The 23,309-nt window shown below is 39.0% G+C and overlaps 1 protein-coding gene and 2 long non-coding RNA genes across 4 annotated transcripts in view; 2 read left to right on the top strand and 1 right to left on the bottom strand.

The window, feature by feature from the left end:
- The window catches only part of LOC118241420 (uncharacterized), a 74,456-nt gene extending 51,933 nt beyond the window's left edge, over positions 1–22,523 (bottom strand). Inside the window, exon 1 of one of the 2 annotated variants that reach the window (XR_014124713.1) lies at positions 22,388–22,523. This is a non-coding gene — a long non-coding RNA (uncharacterized LOC118241420). The remainder of the gene's footprint in view (positions 1–22,387) is intronic. The other variant, XR_014124714.1, reaches the window with a different exon arrangement.
- LOC145658802 (uncharacterized) lies at positions 13,527–14,730 on the top strand. Its single transcript, XM_081718503.1, has 4 exons — positions 13,527–13,663; positions 13,824–13,935; positions 14,085–14,159; positions 14,279–14,730. Exons 1-4 carry the CDS (start codon positions 13,588–13,590, stop codon positions 14,385–14,387), a joined length of 372 nt encoding a protein of 123 aa, XP_081574629.1. The 5' UTR covers positions 13,527–13,587; the 3' UTR covers positions 14,388–14,730.
- Positions 15,653–17,331, top strand: LOC145658803 (uncharacterized). Its single transcript, XR_014124709.1, has 4 exons — positions 15,653–15,959; positions 16,142–16,268; positions 16,372–16,439; positions 17,059–17,331. It is a non-coding gene; the product is annotated as an uncharacterized LOC145658803 (long non-coding RNA).
- Positions 22,524–23,309: the final 786 nt, after the last annotated feature.

Genomic DNA, 23,309 nt, shown 5'->3' with positions numbered 1-23,309 from the left:
AGCCACAATTTAGTAACCTTGCCTCACTACCACACTAGATGCACACTCACATCAGCCACTGCATCTAGATTTATTGTGAATCTCCCAGAATTCTCATGTGACTGGGATGCCCTCAAACCCCGCAGAACTTGATCAAATGACTGAACACTAAGAATCAGTATTTTGCTGCACAATCAATGACGTTGCTCCACTTCATAATAAAAGAATTAGGGACAAAAAATGAGAATGATCCCATTCGCAATTTAAAACAGAACACTCAAAAGATTGAACATGGATGGTGTCTTACCAGGCTTCTTACCAGGGTTATGTCCCTTTGCTTATATTGCTTGATCTGAGGGCAGTATTTGACACTATACATCACAACATTTTACTAGACAGAATCGAAAATGTTGTTGGGATTAGGGTAATAGCCCTTTCCTGGTTTAAAGCTTATCTAGCCGAGTGCTACCAGTTTGTTAACATAAACAGAGACTTTTCGGCATACAACAAGGTTAGCAAGGATCTGTTCTATGGCTTCTGCTTTTTTCTTTTAATATGCTACCTCTAGGTGACATTATATTTATACACTGTGCTAGTTTCTACTGCTACACTGATGATGCTCAGCCAAACCAGAGGACATATATCAGCTTAGTATTACTGAGGAATGCATAAAGGACATCAAACACTGGTTGTTGAGAAACTTTCTCTCATTAATCCTGACAAAACAGAAGTACTTCTATTAAGCCCACAGACAGCTAGGGCCTCACTCTCTAGTAACTTAATAAACCTCAGTGGTCTCCCAATCACATATTTTTTAACAGTTAAAGATCTTGGAGTGATTATGGATCCCAGTCTCTCGTTTGAAGCTTATAAATAATATTCCTAAAACCATCTTTCTACACCTCAGGAACATTGCAAAGATTAGGAACACACTCTCCTCACATGATGCAGAAAAACTAGTCCATGCATTTATCACTTCAAGATTGGACTAAACATTGTCTAAACAAGCTACAGCTAGTTCAAAATGCAGCAGCCAGAGTTCTCACTAGCACTAGAAAATTTGAAAATTTGATCACATTGCTCCTATCTTACATTGGTTCCCAGTAAAATTCTGTATTGTTTATAAAATACTTCTAATGACCTACAAAGCATTGAATGGTCTTGCCCCATAGTACCTTAGCGAACTCCTAGTGCATTATGACCCACCACATCTGCTTAGATCAAAAGGTGCAAGCTCTTTACTAGTATCAAGTATAAGAAAATCTACTGCAGGGCACAGAACCTTTTCCTATAAAGTTTGCACACTTTGGAATAACCTTATTGTAAATGTTTGAGACTCAGACATAGTCTCAATATTTGAGGCTAAAAACCATCAGTCATTTTATTAACTACTTTTGATCTTATGTAAAGGTGTAGGAGGTCCATGTGCATTTAGAGTCCATGTGCATTAACTGGGATGTTATGATGCTGTCACTTCACCTCTCTTTTGTCACTCAAGTTTATTGACTGAGAGCAGCAGAGTACTGATATTCCAGGGTGCCCTCATGCCTGTGTTTCCTTCTGGCACTATAATTTAGATCTGCTGTCAAAGCTACATCTGCCGGAATCCATCTTTGCACATTTTAGTCATTTACACGCCCTCAAACCTGGACATGCCTAATAATCTATACTCTCTTTCTGCCAAAGTAAACTTACCTCTGATGTCATGTTACTGAGCCTCAACTCGTCTAAGATGCCATGGCTAATCCTCCCACCACTCCTGGGGGGCTTGGACGCAGACATGTGTAAAGCTGCTTTGTAACATCAGCTGCTGTAAAGAATACTATATAAATACATTTGACTTTGACTTGACAGATGTTTCTGTTCTATGCCCTGCTTGCTAGCATCTTGCCTCCTGCTGTTATGTGCTGGATTGTCTCTTTGCACAGACGCATCTTTGCACAGCCTGCATCTGGGGTCCTGCTTGGTGTAGTAGGTCCCAGCCGCTACTGATATCATATTCAGAGCTTGTTCCTGTGCTGCCATGATTAGTGCCTCTGTGTCTTTCAACCCAGCCTTTTCTATCCTCCTATTTTCCATCCTCCTCAGGTTTCTGCTGTCTGCGGTACTCAATAAGCACTTCATCACTTGAGGCCATCATTCTGGTGTATTTCTGGATCTTGTTTCATCCTGGATAGTGGCTCTGATGCTCACTAGTCCTTGGACCCCATCCTTCCACTTAGTGTACAGTCTCAGAGTGCTGGATTTGCAAAGAAACCCTCCATGCATTGCGAGTTTCCTTGTCTTGACAAAATTTTGGTGTGCACTCTGTTTTTCCCAAGAACTGCATATTATTTAAATATATTACACCACTGAATTTGGTACAGGAGGTCGGGGGTTTACATCCCATCCAGGGCGTCTCCAGCATGGTCCCTTAGGCAAGACCCTTAATGCTGCCCGCCTACCTCATTAACAATGACAGTTTGCAATAAGAGAGTAATACCGGCTTGGATGATGCCTGGATCAACACAGACTGTGTCAGATGTTGGGGGGACCAGGGCAATCTGAGGTAAAGTGGGCTACTGGGACAAATACAAGACACTCGTGGATGAGAGTTAAGAATAGAGGTCTGTTGGAGTGCTACTACACAAGCAATCCCAGTATGAGTGGGTATATGCAGAGGATGTGGGAACAATGGATGCTTCGAAACCCAAAATCTAGACTAACAACTAGTAGCTCAGTGTTCCAATACCTGCATGTAACAACTGTTATCACAACTTCAGAATGATGAGGAACAGCACATATGCTACGGCAAGGGTGAGCCAGGACAACAGGTCAGAAGGGAGAGATCATCATCCCCACACCCCTAACTTGAGATCCAAGACCCAATAAGTCTATGCACCAAACTCAAGCTGCTCACCTGAAATTGAAAATCATGGCTAAGATGGACAAACTTTCAAGCGGTGGCAGACTACAAAGTCCAAGTGATACGCTTGAAAGGCTGCTGTTAAAGACGTTTTTCATGTTCATGCTGACTGTCGTATGTGAGTGCCATTGTGTTTATCATTCGTGTTTGTCTAATAAATGTCTGTCTTTATTGAACGAGGTTTGTGTGTCCTGCTCCTGGCCCTGTGGTACTTGGGTACAATACATTGCTGGATGTTTGATGTTTTCCAAGGATTAACATGAATTATTTACAAAGATGAAATTAGCATGGCTTACTTTCAGGAAATAAAACAGTAGTGAATTTACGGAAGCAACATCACAGCAAAGAACATGAGAAACAGTGCACGTACTACCTAGTGGTTCTAACAGTTAATAACACAACCTTACAATTAAAAAACCCCATAAATAACTCATCTTATTTATCTAACCTAGCTTGCTGACATTACATATCATAGTTTGCTATCTTAGTTGCTAAGATATGTTTGCGATGAAGAAATTATGAGTTTCATTCCAGAACGCAATTGATGGAGATGAAGGCACATGTTTACTGATTATGGATGATCATAGATCACTAGCTAATGTATAAGAATGTATAATAATTAATAATACCAGGGGCATAATACTAACTACAACACACAGAATGAAAACCATAAACTATATATTAGAGTTGAAAAAAACTAATTAGAATTCTATAACAAAAAGTATTGGTAACACCTTTATCAACAGAGGACTCATCCTAAATCATTCATTTTAATGCCACAGGCCACACGTCTGTAAGAGTTATGGCGCTTCACTACATGATATACTTTGCAGAGTTCAGCAGCAGATATTTTGTCATTAAGCTGTGACAGAGGAGCAATAAAAACAATGCCAGTGATCCTGTACCTGCTGTCTTCCCATTGTGCTTTGTTTATCTGTATCAGCATGCCATTCAATAGCGCCTTTTCTTTTGCTGCTAATGTCTACGTCACATTAGCATACTGTACAGAAAGCATGCTCAGAAAGCACCTTTTATGCTCTTCGAAAACGAAAGGGTGCTGTGCTGACCATGCAGAACTGTAAGACTTTTTTTCTTTTTAGCATTTTCACAGTGTTGCGCTATGAGCTCTTCCTAACTGACTAGCTTTTAGAGGGCGGGATGGACATTCTGCATGCTACGATGCCACTGTTAAACAATTAAATACAAGGTGTTTCTTTTTACTTGTAGGTGAGAATGACAAATAAACTTTTCATTTTTGATTGATATTATCTAGTTCACTCCAAAAGGAGGAATATTAGACGTCCATCCTGGCTTTGTACCAGATGGAGGACTGGCAGCTGAAAAAATGACCGTCCATCCTAAAGCCGGATGTCTGGCCACCCTATCCCAAGATGGCCGACATGGGAGCTGCTTAAGAAAATTCACAATGGGAATCAATGGTGATGTACAGTCCATAGTATGTACAGTCTATGTTCTATATCTTTACATTTATACTATGTTAAATAATATCAGGAAAATGTCAGACGCTACGAGAAAAGTAGTTAATGGCACGTCTATCTCCATCTCGCATATCGGATCCAAAGGAAGCTTTAAGGTAGCAGGCTAACCTCAATCCCTTTACCAGCCCCAACTCCTATTCTACATCTGAGACTCAAATATTAGAGAGATATTATATTTATATATATATATATATATATATATATATATATATATATATATATATATATATATATATATATATATATATATATATATATACACAATATTATGCAGGTATACCAAAGATTAAAAACTTTTTGTCAGCTTTAGAGGTGAAAAGCTGTTGGCTCTGCACCAATCCAAAATACCCCTTATTTTTTTTGCCTTGATTTTTAGGAATGCACAATATACCCAAAAAAATGCCCAAATGTTGAACCTCCATCTCATTACATCTACAGCTAATTATGATTTTTTCAGACCTGGATGTAAAATCAGTCAAATCAGTCACTTGACGTATCTGTCACGGTACGGCCCCTCCTCCCAGATGTCTCTGTATGTGTGTTTGTTTGTTTGTGTGTGTGTGTGTGTTTGTCATTATCGTAAGTGTATATAAGTCTTGTTTAGTCGTGGATGTTTGTCAGTGTTTAACCTTCCGTTAGCCTGTGTGCTACGTTGTTGTATGTTGTGTGCTAATAAATGTCACTGTGCTCCTCTTGCATCCTGCCTAGCCTTCCAGCATTACAGTATCTTATGTTACTGAACAATCTGTGCAGAGTTGCGAGTTAATTGACCATAAAATCAAATATACACCCATTTACTTACCTTTTTAAAATAAAAAGTACAATTTCACTGTTTAGTTATTCCAGTGACTTCAAAAAGAAGACTTTAAGATTAAATTGTTATAAAAGCATGTTGTACAAATTACTTTTAAAAATATTCTTGCTGTTGATTACCTGTTGGTGATTGAAGAGTAAATCTGATTTAACTTGATGCAGTGCTGTAACAGGGCTCTTGTTTTTGGAGAGAGCAGCATTATCCAAACAAAACTACACTAAAAATAATGTATGTTCGCATAATGCATGTGCAAGTAAATGCCAATGCCAATGCCAATCATGTTAGCACCAGATTCATCTACACAAAAATGTTTTTAAATGATTGCCTTCAGAATGGCCAAATTAATGTTGAGAAAAGAAATTTAAAAATGTGAATAGTTGACAAAATTGCAATAGTGAGGGCTTGTGTGACCACACTGTCAGTATTCCTATCCTAAATGTTTAATTAGCTGTCATTTAGGTTACACTGAAGATTCCCAAAAGAATACCTGATGTGACAGAAAATGTTAAAAACCACTACCCATATCTAGAAGCATAAAAAAAAAGCATAAAAATCAAGTCAATCAAAGTACAAACCTTTCAAAAGGGAAGGTGTGCAACTCAAAAATATGCCTTCCTGCATTACACAGAAGTCCTACTGGTCCCCCGTAATAGGAAGGCAGCGGCAATAGGAAGGCCTGGCGTTTTCTCATTAGCTTCACTATGTTACTGGACACCTAGTTTACATGTTGGTTTTTCACAATTACCAAGCTCCTGCATGTTGACTGCTTGTTTTTGCTGAATGTGCTGATGGGGGCTCAGTGTGGGTTCAAGGTGTGAGCCCTTTTACGGTAATGTGGTGTGACACAGTGACATGATGCGATGCAAGGCTGTCAAGTTTTGTGACGCACTTCTTATTTTGCAAGCTAATCAAGCTGGGCAATAAAAAGTGGAGGATTCTCACAACCAAAGAAATCCAACTCTAACCGTGACACCTAGATTTCAGACCTGATCTCCCCAGAGAAGCATGTTGTGCTGGAATAAAAAGTTATGCACTTTGGCTGTGCTGCTGGCTATTTGTGGATGCATTGGCATTGCGTCTGGCAACTGTAAGTATATTCCAACACATCAGTGGAACATCTCTGAAGATACTAAAAAGGCAATATTTGTGAATTCACATAAATCAAGAAAGCCATGTGTAGCGTATACTGTCCGTGAACAAAATGTAATGGAATTGTGAATTTAAAGTAAAATGTGGTATTCAGTATTTATTCAGTGAACATTTGTGTCTCATGGGGATTTTGAAAGTAGTTATTCTCCTGGTTTGTGCATGTGCTGTATTGATAACATGTCTTGTTTGCGTTGTGACCAAACCAGCGGTGGGTTTTACATGCTTAAATTGTTTGGCTTTAGTCAGTGTGAAGGACCTTAATATCCACGCAAAACTATCCATGATACCTGTAATGGACCAGAAACTGTTGAGCTTTTTTTTGCATGCCTATCTTCACAGTTACTATACTGTTACCTTTTATGGCATATTACTCTCATTTTAATGACACATTAGGAAAGTAACATTATCTGTCTCTCTCCCACTCTCTCTCTCTCTTTCTCTCTTTCTCTTTCTCTTTCTTTCTTTCTTTCTTTCTTTTTCCTTCCAGTACGTAGACCAGCTAAAGTTGGTCTTGTATGCTGTAAAGCAGTCTCCAAAGCAATGATCCCATCTGGAATAAAACTCATTGGATACAAGCACCAGAATGCCCTGTCACCTTGTGTCCAAGCTGTCCTGTACATTCTCTTAACATTATGCATCATTTACTACTCCTCAGAAAACTTTCTAAAAGACCACAGAAAAATAAAGAACTCATTTTGATATCATTTGTCTTTATAGATTTTTCTCTGAGACTGAAAAATACTGCTCCGACCCTACTGCACGCTGGATTCCAAGGAAAATGAAAGGTAGTGCACTAACTTCAATCTCTACACCATCTTCAACTGCTACGCTAGATCCTGTCTAGGCACAGCTGAGTCTGAAAATACTTTTGGTGGTGATGTCAGTGCTCACCCTCATGGGTGTAATATGTACTCATCACTGATAACGTTGAACTGATGCTGAAAACCTGACATTGTAATAATGAATCAAAATACATTAGCCACATTGGAAATTTGTCAAATGAATCAAACATTTCAATCACGACATATGCAGTACCAGTAAAAGGTTTGGACACACTTGAGTGAATTTATGCTTTTCATTGTCCTGATGGTAAAACATCATAAATTTGCTGCTTCATGAAACTGGTTAAGAGTGGGTTAACACAGAGTGGGCAAGGCTGTCATCAGGTGGCAACTTTGAAGCATCTAAAGTCTAAAGCAGTCAATATTTTTTATAAATATATACATAATATAGTAAGCTTGGAAAATATATACAAAATAAGCATTCAGATACTAATCTGATGTATCTTACAGGTCTCAAAGAGATAAAGGACTGAAAATGCAAAACAAGTCCAAAAGGATGTGACAAATTATTTTATTCTTCTTTCAATTATGATACTTTTTACATATTTTATGGAGTAAAACATATTCATTCAAACTAATACTTTAGCATGTTAGTATGTATGTTATGGTAATTCTTATAGTGTGAATTATTATAAGTACAAAATTTTTACTTCAGTGTCAGAGTCATGTTTATTATGACTGTAAGCAGTGTTGTCCTTAAGCAATAAAGCAGCATTACCTTTCAAAAAATGAGTGTAATATAATTTCTCATTTCCCTTCCACCATATTACTGGGTGTAGAGGAGGAGTGTTTCCATGATGCTCTGAATCACTTCTGAGAAATGCTAATTTGGTTTTGTCTTTACTTTAAGATTTATAGAATATTTCGAGTTTATACCGATTGATACATGTATAGTAGCATCAAAGAGTTTCACCTCTAAGACCAGGTACAGTTCTTCTCCACTGTAGACACTGTAGACATAAATTAGATTTTTCTTTTGTGTTCTATTCTAAATGAGGGCCCAGGCATTTATTTTTGTTTTATGACTACAATTTACAATGGTTTGAGTCCCCTTAGACTGATTACTAGCTACGTTATATGTATGCAAAATGATAGTCAAGGTTTCAGAGGGGGAAAAAGAATTCAATAATACTAAATAATTCTGTAAGGTTTTTTTTTTAATTACCCCTTTCAGATCCAAATTATCTTCTAGTGATGGGAAAAATAAAATAATCTCTTTTTTTGTCTATAATGCACTCTAAAACAAGGCTCAGTTATATATTTTAAAACATTTCTTTAAATGTCCATTGCAGTGGACTGTCGGTCTTAACAGTTGTGAAGTAGTGCTATAACAGCTGAATTTTTAATGTTTCTTTTTGGAACATAATCTGGGACCTGTCACGGAATGCTCGCCTCAAATGATTGTATTATTAATAATACTCATATAGTCAGCACTCATATAGTCTGCAAGATATTGATTGGACTCATGGATAAAACATGAACATGAACTTTTCAGCCTTAGGCCTGGCATGTTCATGACATTCCAACCACCAGCTCACCTACACCTGTAAAAACAGGTATGTATGTCTTACAGATTGGTCTGCACAACCGGTTAAAGGGTGGAATCATAAGAAAAACCCTACCAAAAAATAATAGGGTCCCAGCACCTTCAGTATTTAGACTCCTAAATATCTATCTAAAGTAAGCTGACACATTATGGCTGACACAAATGACATCAATTGGGGAGGAGCTTGGCACCTGACGGCCTCTAGGTTCTGTGACGCTCTTGGAAAGGGTGGGATAATGATGGGTGTATTCAGTTGGTTTTGCATTACATCTCATTTATGTCTTTAGACAAGAGCAAAATGGAGCTTAAAGAAGTCACCTAAAACTCCAACTATAGTATTCTTAATTGTTTTCCATTCCACATTTGAGACTACAATCAAATGTGCTATTCACCTGCAAACATTACATCAAAATATAGAGATCACACTCCAATCAGAGTTAAGTCAATTTCTGAGTCAGCTATTTCCCTTTGACAAGGACATTTTCACATAAGTCAGGTCCACGCATTTTAATATGGTTTGAGTATGCACTTTACACATGTAAAGATGTAATGGAATAAACAGTGCAGAAGTCACCCTGTGTGGGGGAGGACCTAGGACTAACTGAAGAGAATAAACAGCAAAAATGCTCACGATTAATCAACAACTTAGATCAGTGATAGACCTAATTTACATGAGCACAACAGAATGTGTCACAGTGCATCATATTTGACAAAGACGTTTGCAATGCATTCCAAACTATTAAGCTAATAAGGGAACAAATGCATGCATCACCATGACTTCACTGTTCCAGATAGAATATAAAGGCAGGTTGTTGAAATGACTGCAGTATTAGAGAAGAATAGTAGCATTCCTGCAGTCTCTAGAATGCCAGGACTAATCACCAACATGCATCAACTTGTTTATTTGAGAAGTGGTGTAGTGCAAGTATCGTGAAAACATTCGACTGGCCAAAATAGCTGATGTTACTTGAAGAGATTAAAAATTGTCTCCCAGAAACAGTTGTTTACTTGAATGAACAGAAAGCGAGCACGGTGACTTCTGCTGCTACTATGCTGGATGAAGTTGTTCTAACTCACAAAACTGAGTTTGCTCCGTGTACCTGTGAGACTACAAATCTGCCTTGTCCTAGTCCCCACAAAACCCTGAAACCACCACGAGCACCTGTTTCCTCTCCCATGGTGCAAACAAGGGAGTGTTTTTATTGTCATGAAAAAGGCCATCTTGTTCGGCCCTACAGCGCAAAGCAGCAAGAGCAGCTAAAAAAATTAATGCGATGAGTGTTCTACCCTCAGACACAATTGAATGTGTAGAACCTGCTTTTCAGCCCTTTATTTTCCAAGGCTCTGTCTCTCTAACTGATGAGGATAAGGGACGATGGCCAATCACGGGATTAAGGGATACTGGTGCTGCTGTATCCCTGATACTGGGAAGTGTGTTGCCATTGTCATCAGACACACACAGTGGTAATGATTTGTTGGTGCAGTGTGTAGGACTAAGTATTATGAGGCTCCCTGTACATAATCTGTACCTATGCTCAAGTGTGTATTCAGGGCCAGCTAAAGTGGCAGTACAATCTGAACTGCCCATCCGTGGTGTAACGTTAATTTTAGGTAAATTACATAGCTGGTGGTATGGTGTTCCCTGTGCCTGAGGTAATAGAGAATCCTGTGGAGCTTAGTGAGTCTGCACAAGAGGCATTAGGCACATTTCCTACTTGTGTTTTGACCTGTGCTCAGGCACGGAAACTCTGTGATGTGGTTCCCCTGAAAGGAACATTCATGTGCGATGTGCCAGTAGGTCATGATGCACTTGTGTTTGCAGCACCCAAAGAAAGTTCTGCGCATTGTTCCTGATTCTGAGATGCCAGATCTCATATCACAAAAGGAGCTGGCTGTGGCTCAGCGAGCCAACAGCACCCTTTTACATTGCTTCACCCTCGCAGATAAACAAGGAGAAAAAGCTACAGGATATGCTAGTGAGTATTACATTGAAAATGAAGTTTTAATGCGAAAATGGTCTTCGACTGAGCATAGTGAAGAGTGGAACACAGTGCCGGAAATAGTGATACCAACTAAATACCATGCCCATATTTTGTTTTCAGCACATGATCACCCATTGTCAGGTTATCTGGGTGTGTGAAAGACCACACGGGAGATTTTGAGACATTTATTTTGGCCGTCAATATGAAAAGACTTGGTGAACTACTGTTGGTCTTGTCATACATGCCAACTGGTTGGGAAACCAAACTAGGTTATTCCCCTTGCACCTTTGGTTCCAATTCCTGTGGTGAGTAAACTCTTTGCACGAGTTCTCATAGATTGTGTAGGTCCCCTGCCAAAAACACGGGCAGGGCATCGTTACTTGTTGACTTTAATGTGCACCACCACTAGGTACCCAGAAGCGATCCCCCTTCATTCACTTAAATCTAAAGTTGTGATTAAAGCATTGATTAAGTTCTGTACAACCTTTGGCCTACCTAAATGTATCCAATCTGACAGAGGGACTAATTTCACCTCAAACCTATTTGCCCAAGTAACACATGAGTTAAATATCCAACACCACTTCTGCAGTGCATATCACCTCGAGTCTCAGGGTGCATTGGAAAGGTTCCATCAGACTTTTAAAAAATATGCTGAGGTCTTACTGGGCTGAGTATGATAAAGATTGGGATGGTGTTCCTCTGCTCCTTTTTGCTATCCGTGACACAGTGCAAGACTCTTTGGGATTCAGCCTTAATGCATTACTTTTTGGACGCACAGTGCATGGTCCATTGAAGGTTTTATATGACCAAGGGTTGTCATCCAGTCCCCAAAATAGTGTCCCCCTTTGGGATTTCACTGCCAAATTACATAATTGATTGCACTTTGTTAGACAACTAGCCAAACGAAATCTTAATGACTCTCAGGCAGCTATGAAGGCAATTTATGACCAAAAAGCTGTTGGCCATCATTTGAGATTGGTGAAAAGGTATTAGCCCTTTTGCCTATGTTAAGTGCACGCTTTGCAGGTCCCTATGTGATAGAGAAAAGATTGTCCCCTACCAATTATGTTTTGGCTACCCCTGATCGTAGACAAAAGACGCGTATGTGTCATATCAATTTGCTAAAGCACTATGTGGACCGAGATGTCGTTTCCTCGTCATCATAAATCCCTCGTACCCTGGCTACGGTTACGGTTGCTGCTGAGTATTCCCCTGAGCAAGATGGGTTACACCTGGCTCGCGACTGTCTACCATGTGCACATCTACCCAACTCAGAAGCCCTATGATGTCTCCCAGAGAAGCTGTCATCTTTGTCTGGCTATTCATACCATTAATCATTTCTATGGTTGTAGTACTCAAAACCCTATGTTACATCCTCCCAGCCTAGACAGGGTCATAACATAATCAGGGGCTTTTCTGGGATAATAGTCGAAAAATAGTCATATTCTGGCATTAGTCACTATGAAATGTTTCATGCCTAGATTATCCCAGTAGTATCAGCATTTTCATAGGAGAAAATGCTGATTTCTCTTTCCTGTTATGTAACAGAAGGGTAAACCATGTGTGAACATGACCAAACAAAAATGAAATGGGAACTAAAGGAGCACACAGCCTAGTGAATGAGAGTCAGAAACCTTCAGCACTTCCATTCATTGGTCTGACCAAAGCTCTCATTCATACCTTCCACCAGTCACCCCAACATCGGAACACAGAAAACGGACAAGATTCCATTCCTTATGCAGCACAGTGGGAAGGACCTAAATTTAAACCAAATAGAAATCCTTCAGTTTGCATCACTTTATACTCAACAAATGTCTGTAACTTGAGTAGAATTTTGCCTTTCATCATGAAATTCTATCACTCAAATAGATTTTTTTCTTCTACCAATCACCAAAATAAATGTACTTGATATTTTCCAGTAAAACAAGATAATTTTAGTCATATTAATAACAATTAAAACAAGCCAACTCATGAAAAGTACTATAGTTACAGACAGCCAAGGTCAGGGCGAGGTCAGGTATAATTCATGTGCCCCTTCCCAAAAACATTGAGTAATTCATCTTATCTGGTAGTGTGACTATCTCTGGAATGCAATAAAAATAATGTGATTTCTGTGATCTGACGTGGAGATCTTATCTGTTTCACACTCAGGCCTTCTACTAGAGGCCTGACACTTTGAGGGTGTTTTTGTAGGATTGCACTCTTCAGTACTCAGGTCACTTTTGTCATTCCTGAGTATCTCCTCTAGCTAAGGGGTCACAACCTTGGTGTTAACCTTTCATAAGGTATTTCCCTCATTTCTCATACTCCTTCCTTTAGATGTTTCCATTGTTTAGGAATCAATGATCTATGCACATCTATGACAACTAATGTTTTCAGAATTGTATATACTATCACTACATCTGTTCTGATTTGTTTGGCATTTTTATAATGTATGTGTATGTACACAGGATGTATACAGGTGTATATAAACATTACATATATATATATATATATCAGGGAAAACTACTTGCCCTATTGCCCCACAAGTGATTAAATTCCTTGCTTCAGGGAATTATATAGAACCAATTGTATCATAAAATTGCACTGCAATTGGACTTCATTTCCTAGCTATTCCTACATTACTAAAAGACTCTAAGCTTCAAGTAAAGCACCACGAACGATGAACTCATTTCTACCCGAAACTCAGAAAAGCCAAATATGGTAACGGAACCGAAAATCAAAAGAGTGCAGCACAAATACTTGCTATTATGAAAGAGTGGACACTGCCCTCGCAATTTGACTTCCTCATTTTCTGCTGCTATTTAAGATGTTGGTTTGGCCATCATTAGTCAGTCGCTCATTCTGACACAAGAGAGACCAGCAGAGAAAATGCACACCAACACAGCAGTGATGAGAAGCCTGGCCATCATCGTAATCATTGCTTTTACCGCCTGGACCATAACGGGTAGGCTGCACCAATTGGTTTCACAGTCATTTCGCCTCAGTTGTAAAATTTTATAGTTTATAGTAAATTTGTGGAAAAGGCTAATGAGTGTCTTCAAGAATTAGTATTTACTTTTTGCTTATTGGTGTGCTTAATGTGATTTGGCCATTTGTTCATCTAGATGCACAGAAGATTAACCCCTGCTGTGTCAAGGTCTCCACAGCAAAGGTGAAGGAGCCCATCATAGGATACACATTACAAAGGGAGAATCTACCATGCATCAGAGCTGTCGTGTAAGGACCATTAGGCTTTTGCCAAGTAAAGCACTCATGCATCTGTAAATGGATCATCTTTAAATTCCATTTCAAAAAGACAGAATAAACACTGTGTGCGCATACAATGATAGTCATCATTGTCATTTCTTGTTTTCGGCCTTTATCAGCTTTCAGACTGAGAGCGGATTTTTCTGTATTGATCCACAACAGCCCTGGGTAAAGGAAAAAGTTATGCAGCTTAGGTAAGTTTTGTTCTTTCAAGAAGGAAATGTTTTAACAAGGAAATGTTAAACAAAACTGAAATATTTTAAAAATTGCCTTGACAATCATGTTTTTGTGATTTTTTTCCCTCCGTTTTTAGGCTTGCTCAAAAGAACAAACTGTCACCATCCTCACCTTCCTCACCATCCTCATCCTCCCCAAGCCGTCCTGTGTCACCACGTCTGATCACCTCAACTGTTAGAGGTTAAATTCTCAAAAAATCAGCAGCCAGCGACAGCCAATAACTGGTCTCCACCTAAATTTTTGTGAATGATGCAGCGATTTTAAAAGTGTACATTTAAATGGTACATATACAATATTTACAGGGAATTTTAGGAATTAATTTATTTTATTATTGTATTTATTTCTACTGTTTCCTTGTACTTAGTATTTATTTATTAGAATTTTCATATTTATTTATTTGATTGAATATTACTTGATCATGTACCATCTAGTAACCATTTTTTAAAATAGAAATTATTTTTGGTTATTGAAAATACACATTAGAAGTGGGTTTTTTTGTTTTATTTTTTTTACAATTTATATTGTCAAGTTTTTAATAATGTTGTGAAATTAAATGGACAATATTTCTTTTTAAATCTAATCTAATTTGTCAGTGTGCAGTGCTGTATTAGTGTTCTTGTCCAGGGGAAGACAACATTATCTGGACACTAATAGACTAGGGCTGGATACACAGAATAACTGGGCCAGTTATGACTGGTTATAGAATATGAACTTTTTATATTATCCTGTGGTGTTAGGTACATAAGGGCAGTAGCGGATATAGACCATTTGAACTTGGGGGGCCAGGCTGGGGCCAAAAAATTATTAGTGAATTAGTACGGGATTTTATGTGAAATGGGTAAAAAGGAAATTCAGTTCTTTCATTTCCCATCTGTTACACCTGCATTAAACTATTAAGCCACTGCTTCCTGTAAATCATTTTAGCACTAGATTCTTCTGAACAAAAATGTTTTAGATTGACTGTCCACATTAATTCTAATAATGAGAAAAGTTTATCTGACAAAATTGCTATACAGCAAGTGCTTGTGTGACCATACTGTTAGCATTCCTATCCTAAAAGCTTAATTAGCTTTCATTTAGAGTGCATTCGAGATTCCCACAAGAATACCCGATGTCACTGAAAATGCTAAACACCAGAACACATATCTAATTATCTTCATCTGTCCGCTTAGAAGCCAAAACAAAATTCAGATCAAAAATTTCAAGCATAAGCCATTCGGAAGGGTATGTGTGCTATTCAAAAAGTTGCCTTCCTGCATTACACAGAAGTCTTATTTCTGCTCGGTGATGCTGGCCCCCTGTAGGACTTTCTTATAGGTTTCAAGTAATGGGAAGGCCTGGTGGTTTCTCATTAGCTTCAGTATGTTACTGGACACCTAGTTTACATGTTGTTTTTTCACAATTACCAAGCTACAGCATGTTGGCTGCTTGTTTTTGCTGAATGTGCTGGTGGGGGCTCAGTGGGGGTTCGAGGTGTGAGCTCTTTTTCGGTAATGTGGTGTGACACAGTGACATGATGCGATGCACTGCCTTAAATGCAAAGCTGTCAGGTGACACACTTCTTATTTTGCAACCCGATCAAGCTGGGCAATAAAAAGTGAAGCATCCTCACAATCAACTATCTCCGACTCTGACTGTGACACCTGGAGTCCACACCTGATCTCCCAAGAGAAGCATGCTGTGCTGGAATAAAAAAATATGTACTTTGGCTGTGCTGCTGGCCATTTTTGGATGCATTGGCATTGTGTCTGCCAACTGTAAGTATATGCCAACACATCAGTGAAACATTTCTGAAGACATTAGGGATTCTGAAGACATTAGAGACACTTTGACACTTGTTACTGCCCTTTATAACATTTTACTTTCATTATTATGCAATGGCACATTTGGAGAGTCACACTCTTTCTTTCTTTCTTTCTTTCTTTCTTTTTCCTTCCAGTGCGTAGACCAGCTAAAGTTGGTCTTGTATGCTGTAAAGCAGTCGCCAAAGCAATGATCCCATCTGGAATAAAACTCATTGGATACAAGCACCAGAATGCCCTGTCACCTTGTGTCCAAGCTGTCCTGTACATTCTCTTAACATTATGCATCATTTACTACTCCTCAGAACATTTTCTAAAAGACCACAGAAAAATAAAGAACTCATTTTGATATCATTTATCTTTATAGATTTTTCTCTGAGACTGAAAAATACTGCTCCGACCCTACTGCACGCTGGATTCCAAGGAAACTGAAAGGTAGTGTACTAACTTCAATCTCTACACCATCTTCAACTGCTACGCTAGATCCTGTCTAGGCACAGCTGAGTCTGAAAATACTTTTGGTGGTGATGTCAGTGCTCACCCTCATGGATGTAATATGTACTCATCACTGATAACGTTGAACTGAGACATTGTAATAATGAATCAAAATGCATTATTCACATAAAGAATTCACATTGACTATCCCACATGTATAAACCAATTAATTGCCATTAAATAATATGTTATGCTCAGGCTAACTCAGCATGTAAATAATCAAACATTTCAATCACGACATATGCAGTACCAGTAAAAGGTTTGGACACACTTGAGTGAATTTATGCTTTTCATTGTCTTAAAGTCATTTTAAAATAGTGGTTCATTCAGAACTTTAGTCCCTCACCCACAAGTGCTCAGCATATGTGAGAGTGATGGTAAAACATCATAGTTGGCTGTCTAATGAAGCTGGTTAAGAGCTGGTTAACACAAAGTGTGCAAGGCTGTCATGGGTGGCTACTTTCAAACATTCAAAAAATGTTATAAATATATACATAGAGTAAGCTTGGAAAATATATACAACTTAAGCATCCAGAAACTGACCCGATGTATCTTACAGGTCTGAAAGTGATCAAGGACTGAGCTGCAAAACAAGTCCAAAGGATGTGACAAATTATTTTATTCCTCTTTCTATTGTTTATGATCATTTTTACATATTTTATGGAATAAAAATGTTCAAACTAATGCTTTAGCATTTTAAAGTGCATTTTATGGTCTTTATTGTATTGTGAATTATTATAAGTACACAGTTTTACTTCAGTGTCAGAGTCATGCTTATTATGACTGTAAGCAGTGTTGTCCTTAAGCAATAAAGCAGCATTACCTTGCAAAAAATGAGTGTAATATGATGTCATTTCCCTTCCACATTATTGCTGGGTGTAGAGGAGTGTTTCCATGACTAATGCCCTGTTCCATTATTACTCACTAACACAATCAGTTCTGAGAAATGCTATCTTGCCTGTCTTTACTTTTATTTATAATGTATTATCATCATACTGATTGATATGAGTAAGTAGGGGAGGTATGGGATTTAACACTGACAATTTATTAAATCACAATTGATGAGATTAATAATTGGGACACCACCCTGATTAACAGGGAAAATTCATTAATTTCAATTAATTTATTAATGATTAGTAATTAAGCATCAACTCATGAAAGTCATTCGATACGTAACTGATATTTTAATGTTTCGTAGATGAGAAATACTCTTGACTCACAGATGCAATAAATAATGTATGTTTATTGAATAGGCAGAGAGGAACAATATGCACAACATGCGCCCAAGCTAAAATGATCTGGGGTGGATGAAAGTAGCCAACTGGGTTAATAACGAAAAGAGAAAAGATAAGAAAAAAGAAAAAAGAAACAAAAAACAAAAAACTTATGGTTGTTATGGGAATGACCAACTGTGCAATTTACTCATCAACCAAACAAGACCAACAAAGGAAAAATATTCATCAAACAAGATTCATGGTGAAAGAGAATGACTAAAGTATAATAGAAGAATCAGGAGGAAAAATAAACCGCTGTGAAACAGCTAAAAGGAGAATTTAGGATTGAGGGTTCATCGGTAACGATGAGCGGTAAGGAGGCGGACGCACGTGCGGAGAAGAGCAAGAAAATCAAGTGATGAGAGGAGAAAAGGAAACCATGGAACCAAAAACCACAAGACAGGGAAAACACGGAACACAGAGCCCAGGAGGGACTGATCGTGACAGTACCCCACCCCAAAGCGCCCAACACTGGGGCACGCAAAACACAGGGATCATCAAAACCAAAAACAAAAACAGGACTAGGATGCTACACCAACAGGAACAGAACAGGCAAGACGCAGACCAGGGACAGGACCCAGACAGGAGCAGACAGGGGGCATTTAATAAGGGCAAATCCATAATCCAGTGTCGTTAAAGCAGTCCAGGGTCAAAGAGCCAACACGGAGAGTACGGGGATACATGATTAACAAAACAAACACACGGAGGCAAACAAGGGACGCATGCTATAACTAAGGCTAGGGAAAATTCAGGGCTAGGAAACACAGAGTACAAACCAACACAACCACTCACAGATTAATTCAATGAACCGCAAAAACACTAGGATCAAGACAGGGTTTAAATACATGAACGTAATACTAGAAACGAGGGACAGGTGTGGAAAATCAAATGAAGGGAGGAGAAAACGAAACCATGGAACGGAACCAGAATACAAGACAGGGAAAACACGGAACCCGGCAGGGACTGATCGTGACAATCTGTTACAGTATAAAGGTACTATTAAATACAGTGTAATGTACTGAGCCACAACGTATAATAACACGTTGATCTCTGCTTTGCAATTATTTAGTATTTTGTGACATTATCAGAAGAGAGGAAAGAGTCAAATGATCTTATTTGATGTAATAATATCTATAGTAAATTTATCAACTGGTAATGTAAAAAGGGAAATTAAATGTTCTTATGATTCACTGGTTCAACCATGAAAAACCATCTAGGTGGCAAAGGGAGCATGCCCATGTTTTATTGAAGCCGTCTGGAGGGCACTGAGAGAGAGAGAGAGAGAGAGAGAGAGAGAGAGAGAGAGAGAGAGAGAGAGAGAGAGAGAGAATGTCCGTCTTTCATCAAACCACCATGATGACACTGAGAGAGGGTGCCCATTTTCCATTGACGTCATCTGGATGGTCCTGAGAGAGAGTGTCCGTTTTCCACTGAAGTCATCTGGATGGTACGGAGTGTCTGTCTTCCATCAAACTGCCAGCATGGCATTGAGAGAGTGTCCGTTTTCCAGTAAATGCATCAGGATGGTACTGAGAGAGTGTGTCCATCTTCCCCAGTGTTGCTGGCTCAACAGTGCACAAGCGATGGAGTGCCAGGGACAATGAAACAACCGGGCTTCTTGGTTCATGGGATTGGACCTTCGGAGCTGGTTCAGTCTGAGAGTCATAGGCTTTTGTGGGTAGACCCTTACAAATCAGGAATTTGGATTCAATGCCCCCAGCGCAATGGAACTCAAGTTTTAATCAAGACACCCAGGTGAGTCTGCTTGATATAAATCATGATGAACAAATTTCACCGAACACAAAATAATGATAAAGCATAAGCAAACAATTAACAATAAAGTACAAAAAATAATAAAATTACATGAGATTTGAGTCTTTTCTAACAGCTCATACTCAGCACAGATGTTTCTGTACACTATGCCCATGTACGCCCTGCCTGCTGGAATCTTGCATCCCAATGTTAGGTGCTGGATTTTCTCAGGGGTATCTTTGTACAATCTGCATCTGGGGTCCTGCCTGGTGTGGTAGAGCCCAGCCTCTAATGGTCTCGTGTTTGTTCCTGTGCTTCCATGATTATTGCCTCTGTGCTCTCTTTCAATCCAGCCTTTTCCAGCCATTGACAGGATTTATCTAGATTTATCTTCCACTATCTGCCAGTGGTACATAGCATGCAGGGGGTTTTTCTCCCATGATGGTCCCTGTTCCTCCTCATTTCCATCCTCCTCAGGTTTCTGCTGTCTGAGGTACTCACTAAGCACTTTATCACTTGGGGCAATTTTCTTGGTTGTTTCATCCTGGATAGTGGCTCTGACACTCACTAGTTCTTGGACCGCCTCTTTCTGCTTAGTGTACAGTCTCAGAGTGCTGGATTTGGGATGAAACCCTCCATGCATTTTGAGGAGTTTCTTTGTCTTGATGTCAATGGCTTCTATCTCTTCCTTAGGCCAGCTAATTATGCCAGGAGGGTGCCTAGGGCATAGGTGTTGATAGCTTGGATCTTGTTTTTTTTCCATTCAGCTTACTTCGCAAGACTTGCCTCACTCTTTGTAGGTATTTGGCTATAGCTCCTTTCCTTGTGACCCCTTCATGATTCACATTTGCCTGTGGGACTCCAAGGTACTTGTAGCTGCCCTCAACATCTGTTATATTACCCTTTGGTATGTGATCCCTCTGTTCTAGCCACCTTCCCTCTCCTTATAGCCATATGACCATACTTATCTAGTCCGAATGTCATTCCGATTATATATCCTGGTGAGATGTATTAGTGAGTCTCGCTGACTTCTGTAAAACAGGTTGATGTCATCTGTCTAGATTGGGTGGCCATGGTTCATGCCTATGTAGAACAGCATCAAGGACCAGGAATCTCCGTGGTAAATCCCACACTTGATGGTGTCTTATGCTATTGGTCTGTAGGTGGCCTCTTGGGCTGTCTTCCAAAGCCCTATTGGGGGTTGTAGTTAACTATTATATTGTGATTATGAACAAAATATTGTGAGTTATTATGTCTATTTAAAATGTACTCTATTTAAAATTAAGCATACATTGTTAAAAGTATGATGATTTATTTTATGGTAGCCTACAAAAAGCTGTTCTTTATTTCATTGCCTGCAGTGAAAAATTCACTTGCTTTTCCTTATTCTACCTCTAGGTTGGCTGCATAGAAATGCTGAATATTGGGCATGGGTGTCTCAAGCAATGTCTGAAATAATAAATCTTACATTTTGCTTTGAAATAATTTTACATATGCTTTATACCCATATTTGTGGGTACGCACCACTAATAAGTCAGGGCCCGTCTCTGTTTTCTCCCTTTTGAAAGTAAATACCAAGAGGGTGTTTTGTTGAATTATATGTGTGTGTGTGTGTGTGTGTGTGTGTGTGTGTGTGTGTGTGTGTGTGTGTGTGTGTGTGTGTGTGTGTGTGTGTGGTTGTTGAGTTTGTGGTCAGGTTTTAGAGCGCACAAAAGCACAGATGTGTCAAAGTGTCCAATAACTAACTGCCAATTGCTGATGGTAGAAAACCTGATATTTTTAATTCTGTTAGTCTTGCTTCTCAAACTATTCTTTAGAACTCTCTACAGCAACATGCTGGCGGCGTTTAGGGGACAGGTTTAGAGTGGTTTGAACACTGCCTAACTGTCAGAACATTCTTTTTCAAGACTGAGGTTTTCTCTTCCTCAACACTTATATGGGACATTCTATTTTAGGCCATATTTTCTTTTCATTGTTCCTTCTTTTCTCTGTTCTCTCTGGTCAGAAAACCATAACCTATCGTTCTACTTTTCCTACCTTTGTTATGCTGATCATACACAATTGTACCTTCCACAGAAGCCTGTGGATGATCATTCCTGGAAATTCCTTTTTGATGGTCCTAAAGATGTCAAATGTTGAATAGCAAAGCATTTTCCTTCACTTGATAAAAGTAAGGCACAGTCTGAATTTGAGTTTTCACAGTCTGAATTTGACCTCCAAGACTAATATCAGAAGGTAAGTGTTTATGTCTTCATATGTAATGAAGCAGATTATCTGGTTGGCCCAGACTACTTTTCTCTCTTTCATAAAATAAGCAAAATGAATACTACCACTGCAGATGCTGTGATATAATGCATGATTCAGTATTCTTAAGGCTTGCAGTACAAAGTGAGAGTTTTAGTTGCTTTAGTCACTGCTACTAATGACACAATATGTTCAAAGCTTTCAGCAAATGTTAGGGGTTCCGAGGTTAGATTTGGACTCAAGGCAATGGAAGCTATTTTTCTAAAAGTCTTCTTGCATATTAGACTGTGGTTTCGCACAAATACAACTCATGAGACAGAGGGAAAGGAAGACAGGGAAGACAAACAAGAGAAGCGCAAACAAAAGTCCATCTATGTCATGTGGAACATGTGATTTCAAAATGGAGGATGTGGGCAACCCATATTCTAAAGTTCACACACCATTCCCTCCATTGGTTTACCGTAGTTGCCTGCATCACGAATAAAAACCTGACACTTGCCTACAAAAAAATAATAATAAAATGGTTCTGCTCCATCCAACCTGAAACCATTTGTTGCAACCTGCATCACATCTCACACCCTTCATGCCACCAATACAGCAAATGTAAAAGTAACTTACCTGAACCCCACACCATTGATTCTGTGTGATTAAACTCTAACACATGGACAAAATCAGGACCATGATTAGAATAGATATAGCTATGACCATACAGAATAGAGACAGAGAATAGCACTGTTCTCTGACTAAAGTGATGTGATGTCAAGGAACCAATAGCAACTGACCACAACATAGAGACAGGTACAACAAATTCTACAGTAGTCAGAAGACAATACACTGAGATCTCTCAGACTCAGCGCATGGTAGGCGTTTGGTTTCAGACACATCCAAACTTCATTCATTCGAAAGTAAAACTAAAATGAACAATCTGGGTGTGATCCTGCAAATAAGACATGAGGCACTTGCATGATATCTTTTCCCCCTTCATGGAGGAGGTGCGGCCATTCATTCATTAAGTCTTTTTTCAAGGCCTATGAGGTCACTACAGTTATTGTATTTCATTTGTTCCCTGGATTTCCATTTCAATATGAACGTTAACGTTACATTAATTCAGCTTGCTTTCACTGTACAAAATTAAATGTATACATACAAAATATTAGTTTACGGATAAAGTACTGATAAAGATGCCATGTTAAATGTAACAAAAAGGGAAAGGCAAAAAGTGCTCTCATAACTAAACCAGCAGTAGTGTGGAACTCTCCAGACAAGGGTTTTTCTCTCAAAGCTGAGTGAGCATCAAAAGCAGCCAGCTAAGCAGTGGCTACATATAGTGTGTCATATGGTGACTCTGATCATGCTATTGGAAAGTTGTTGGTGCAGAGGTATAGTACATGCCCACACAGACCACACACACACACACACACACACATACAACACTGTAGTTCTCTTTTTCACTAATAGAAACTGAAAGGCAGTGTGTATTCATTCTTCCCTCACATTCAGTTGCTACTGTGGAGCCTACTGTGAGCAGTAAGGAGGCGGA

This window comes from Electrophorus electricus, chromosome 1 (assembly GCF_041902795.1).
Source record: "Electrophorus electricus isolate QZ-2024a chromosome 1, ASM4190279v1, whole genome shotgun sequence".
NCBI lineage: Eukaryota > Metazoa > Chordata > Actinopteri > Gymnotiformes > Gymnotidae > Electrophorus > Electrophorus electricus.
This window is presented reverse-complemented; position numbering and strand designations above follow the sequence as displayed.

Coding starts and splice junctions, on each gene's coding strand:
- LOC145658802 (XM_081718503.1), top strand. CDS start 13,588: ATGCACACCAACACAGCAGTGATGAGAAGCCTGGCCATCATCGTAATC. Junction 13,936..14,084: donor CCATGCATCAGAGCTGTCGT/GTAAGGACCATT, acceptor GGCCTTTATCAG/CTTTCAGACTGAGAGCGGAT. Junction 14,160..14,278: donor GAAAAAGTTATGCAGCTTAG/GTAAGTTTTGTT, acceptor CTCCGTTTTTAG/GCTTGCTCAAAAGAACAAAC.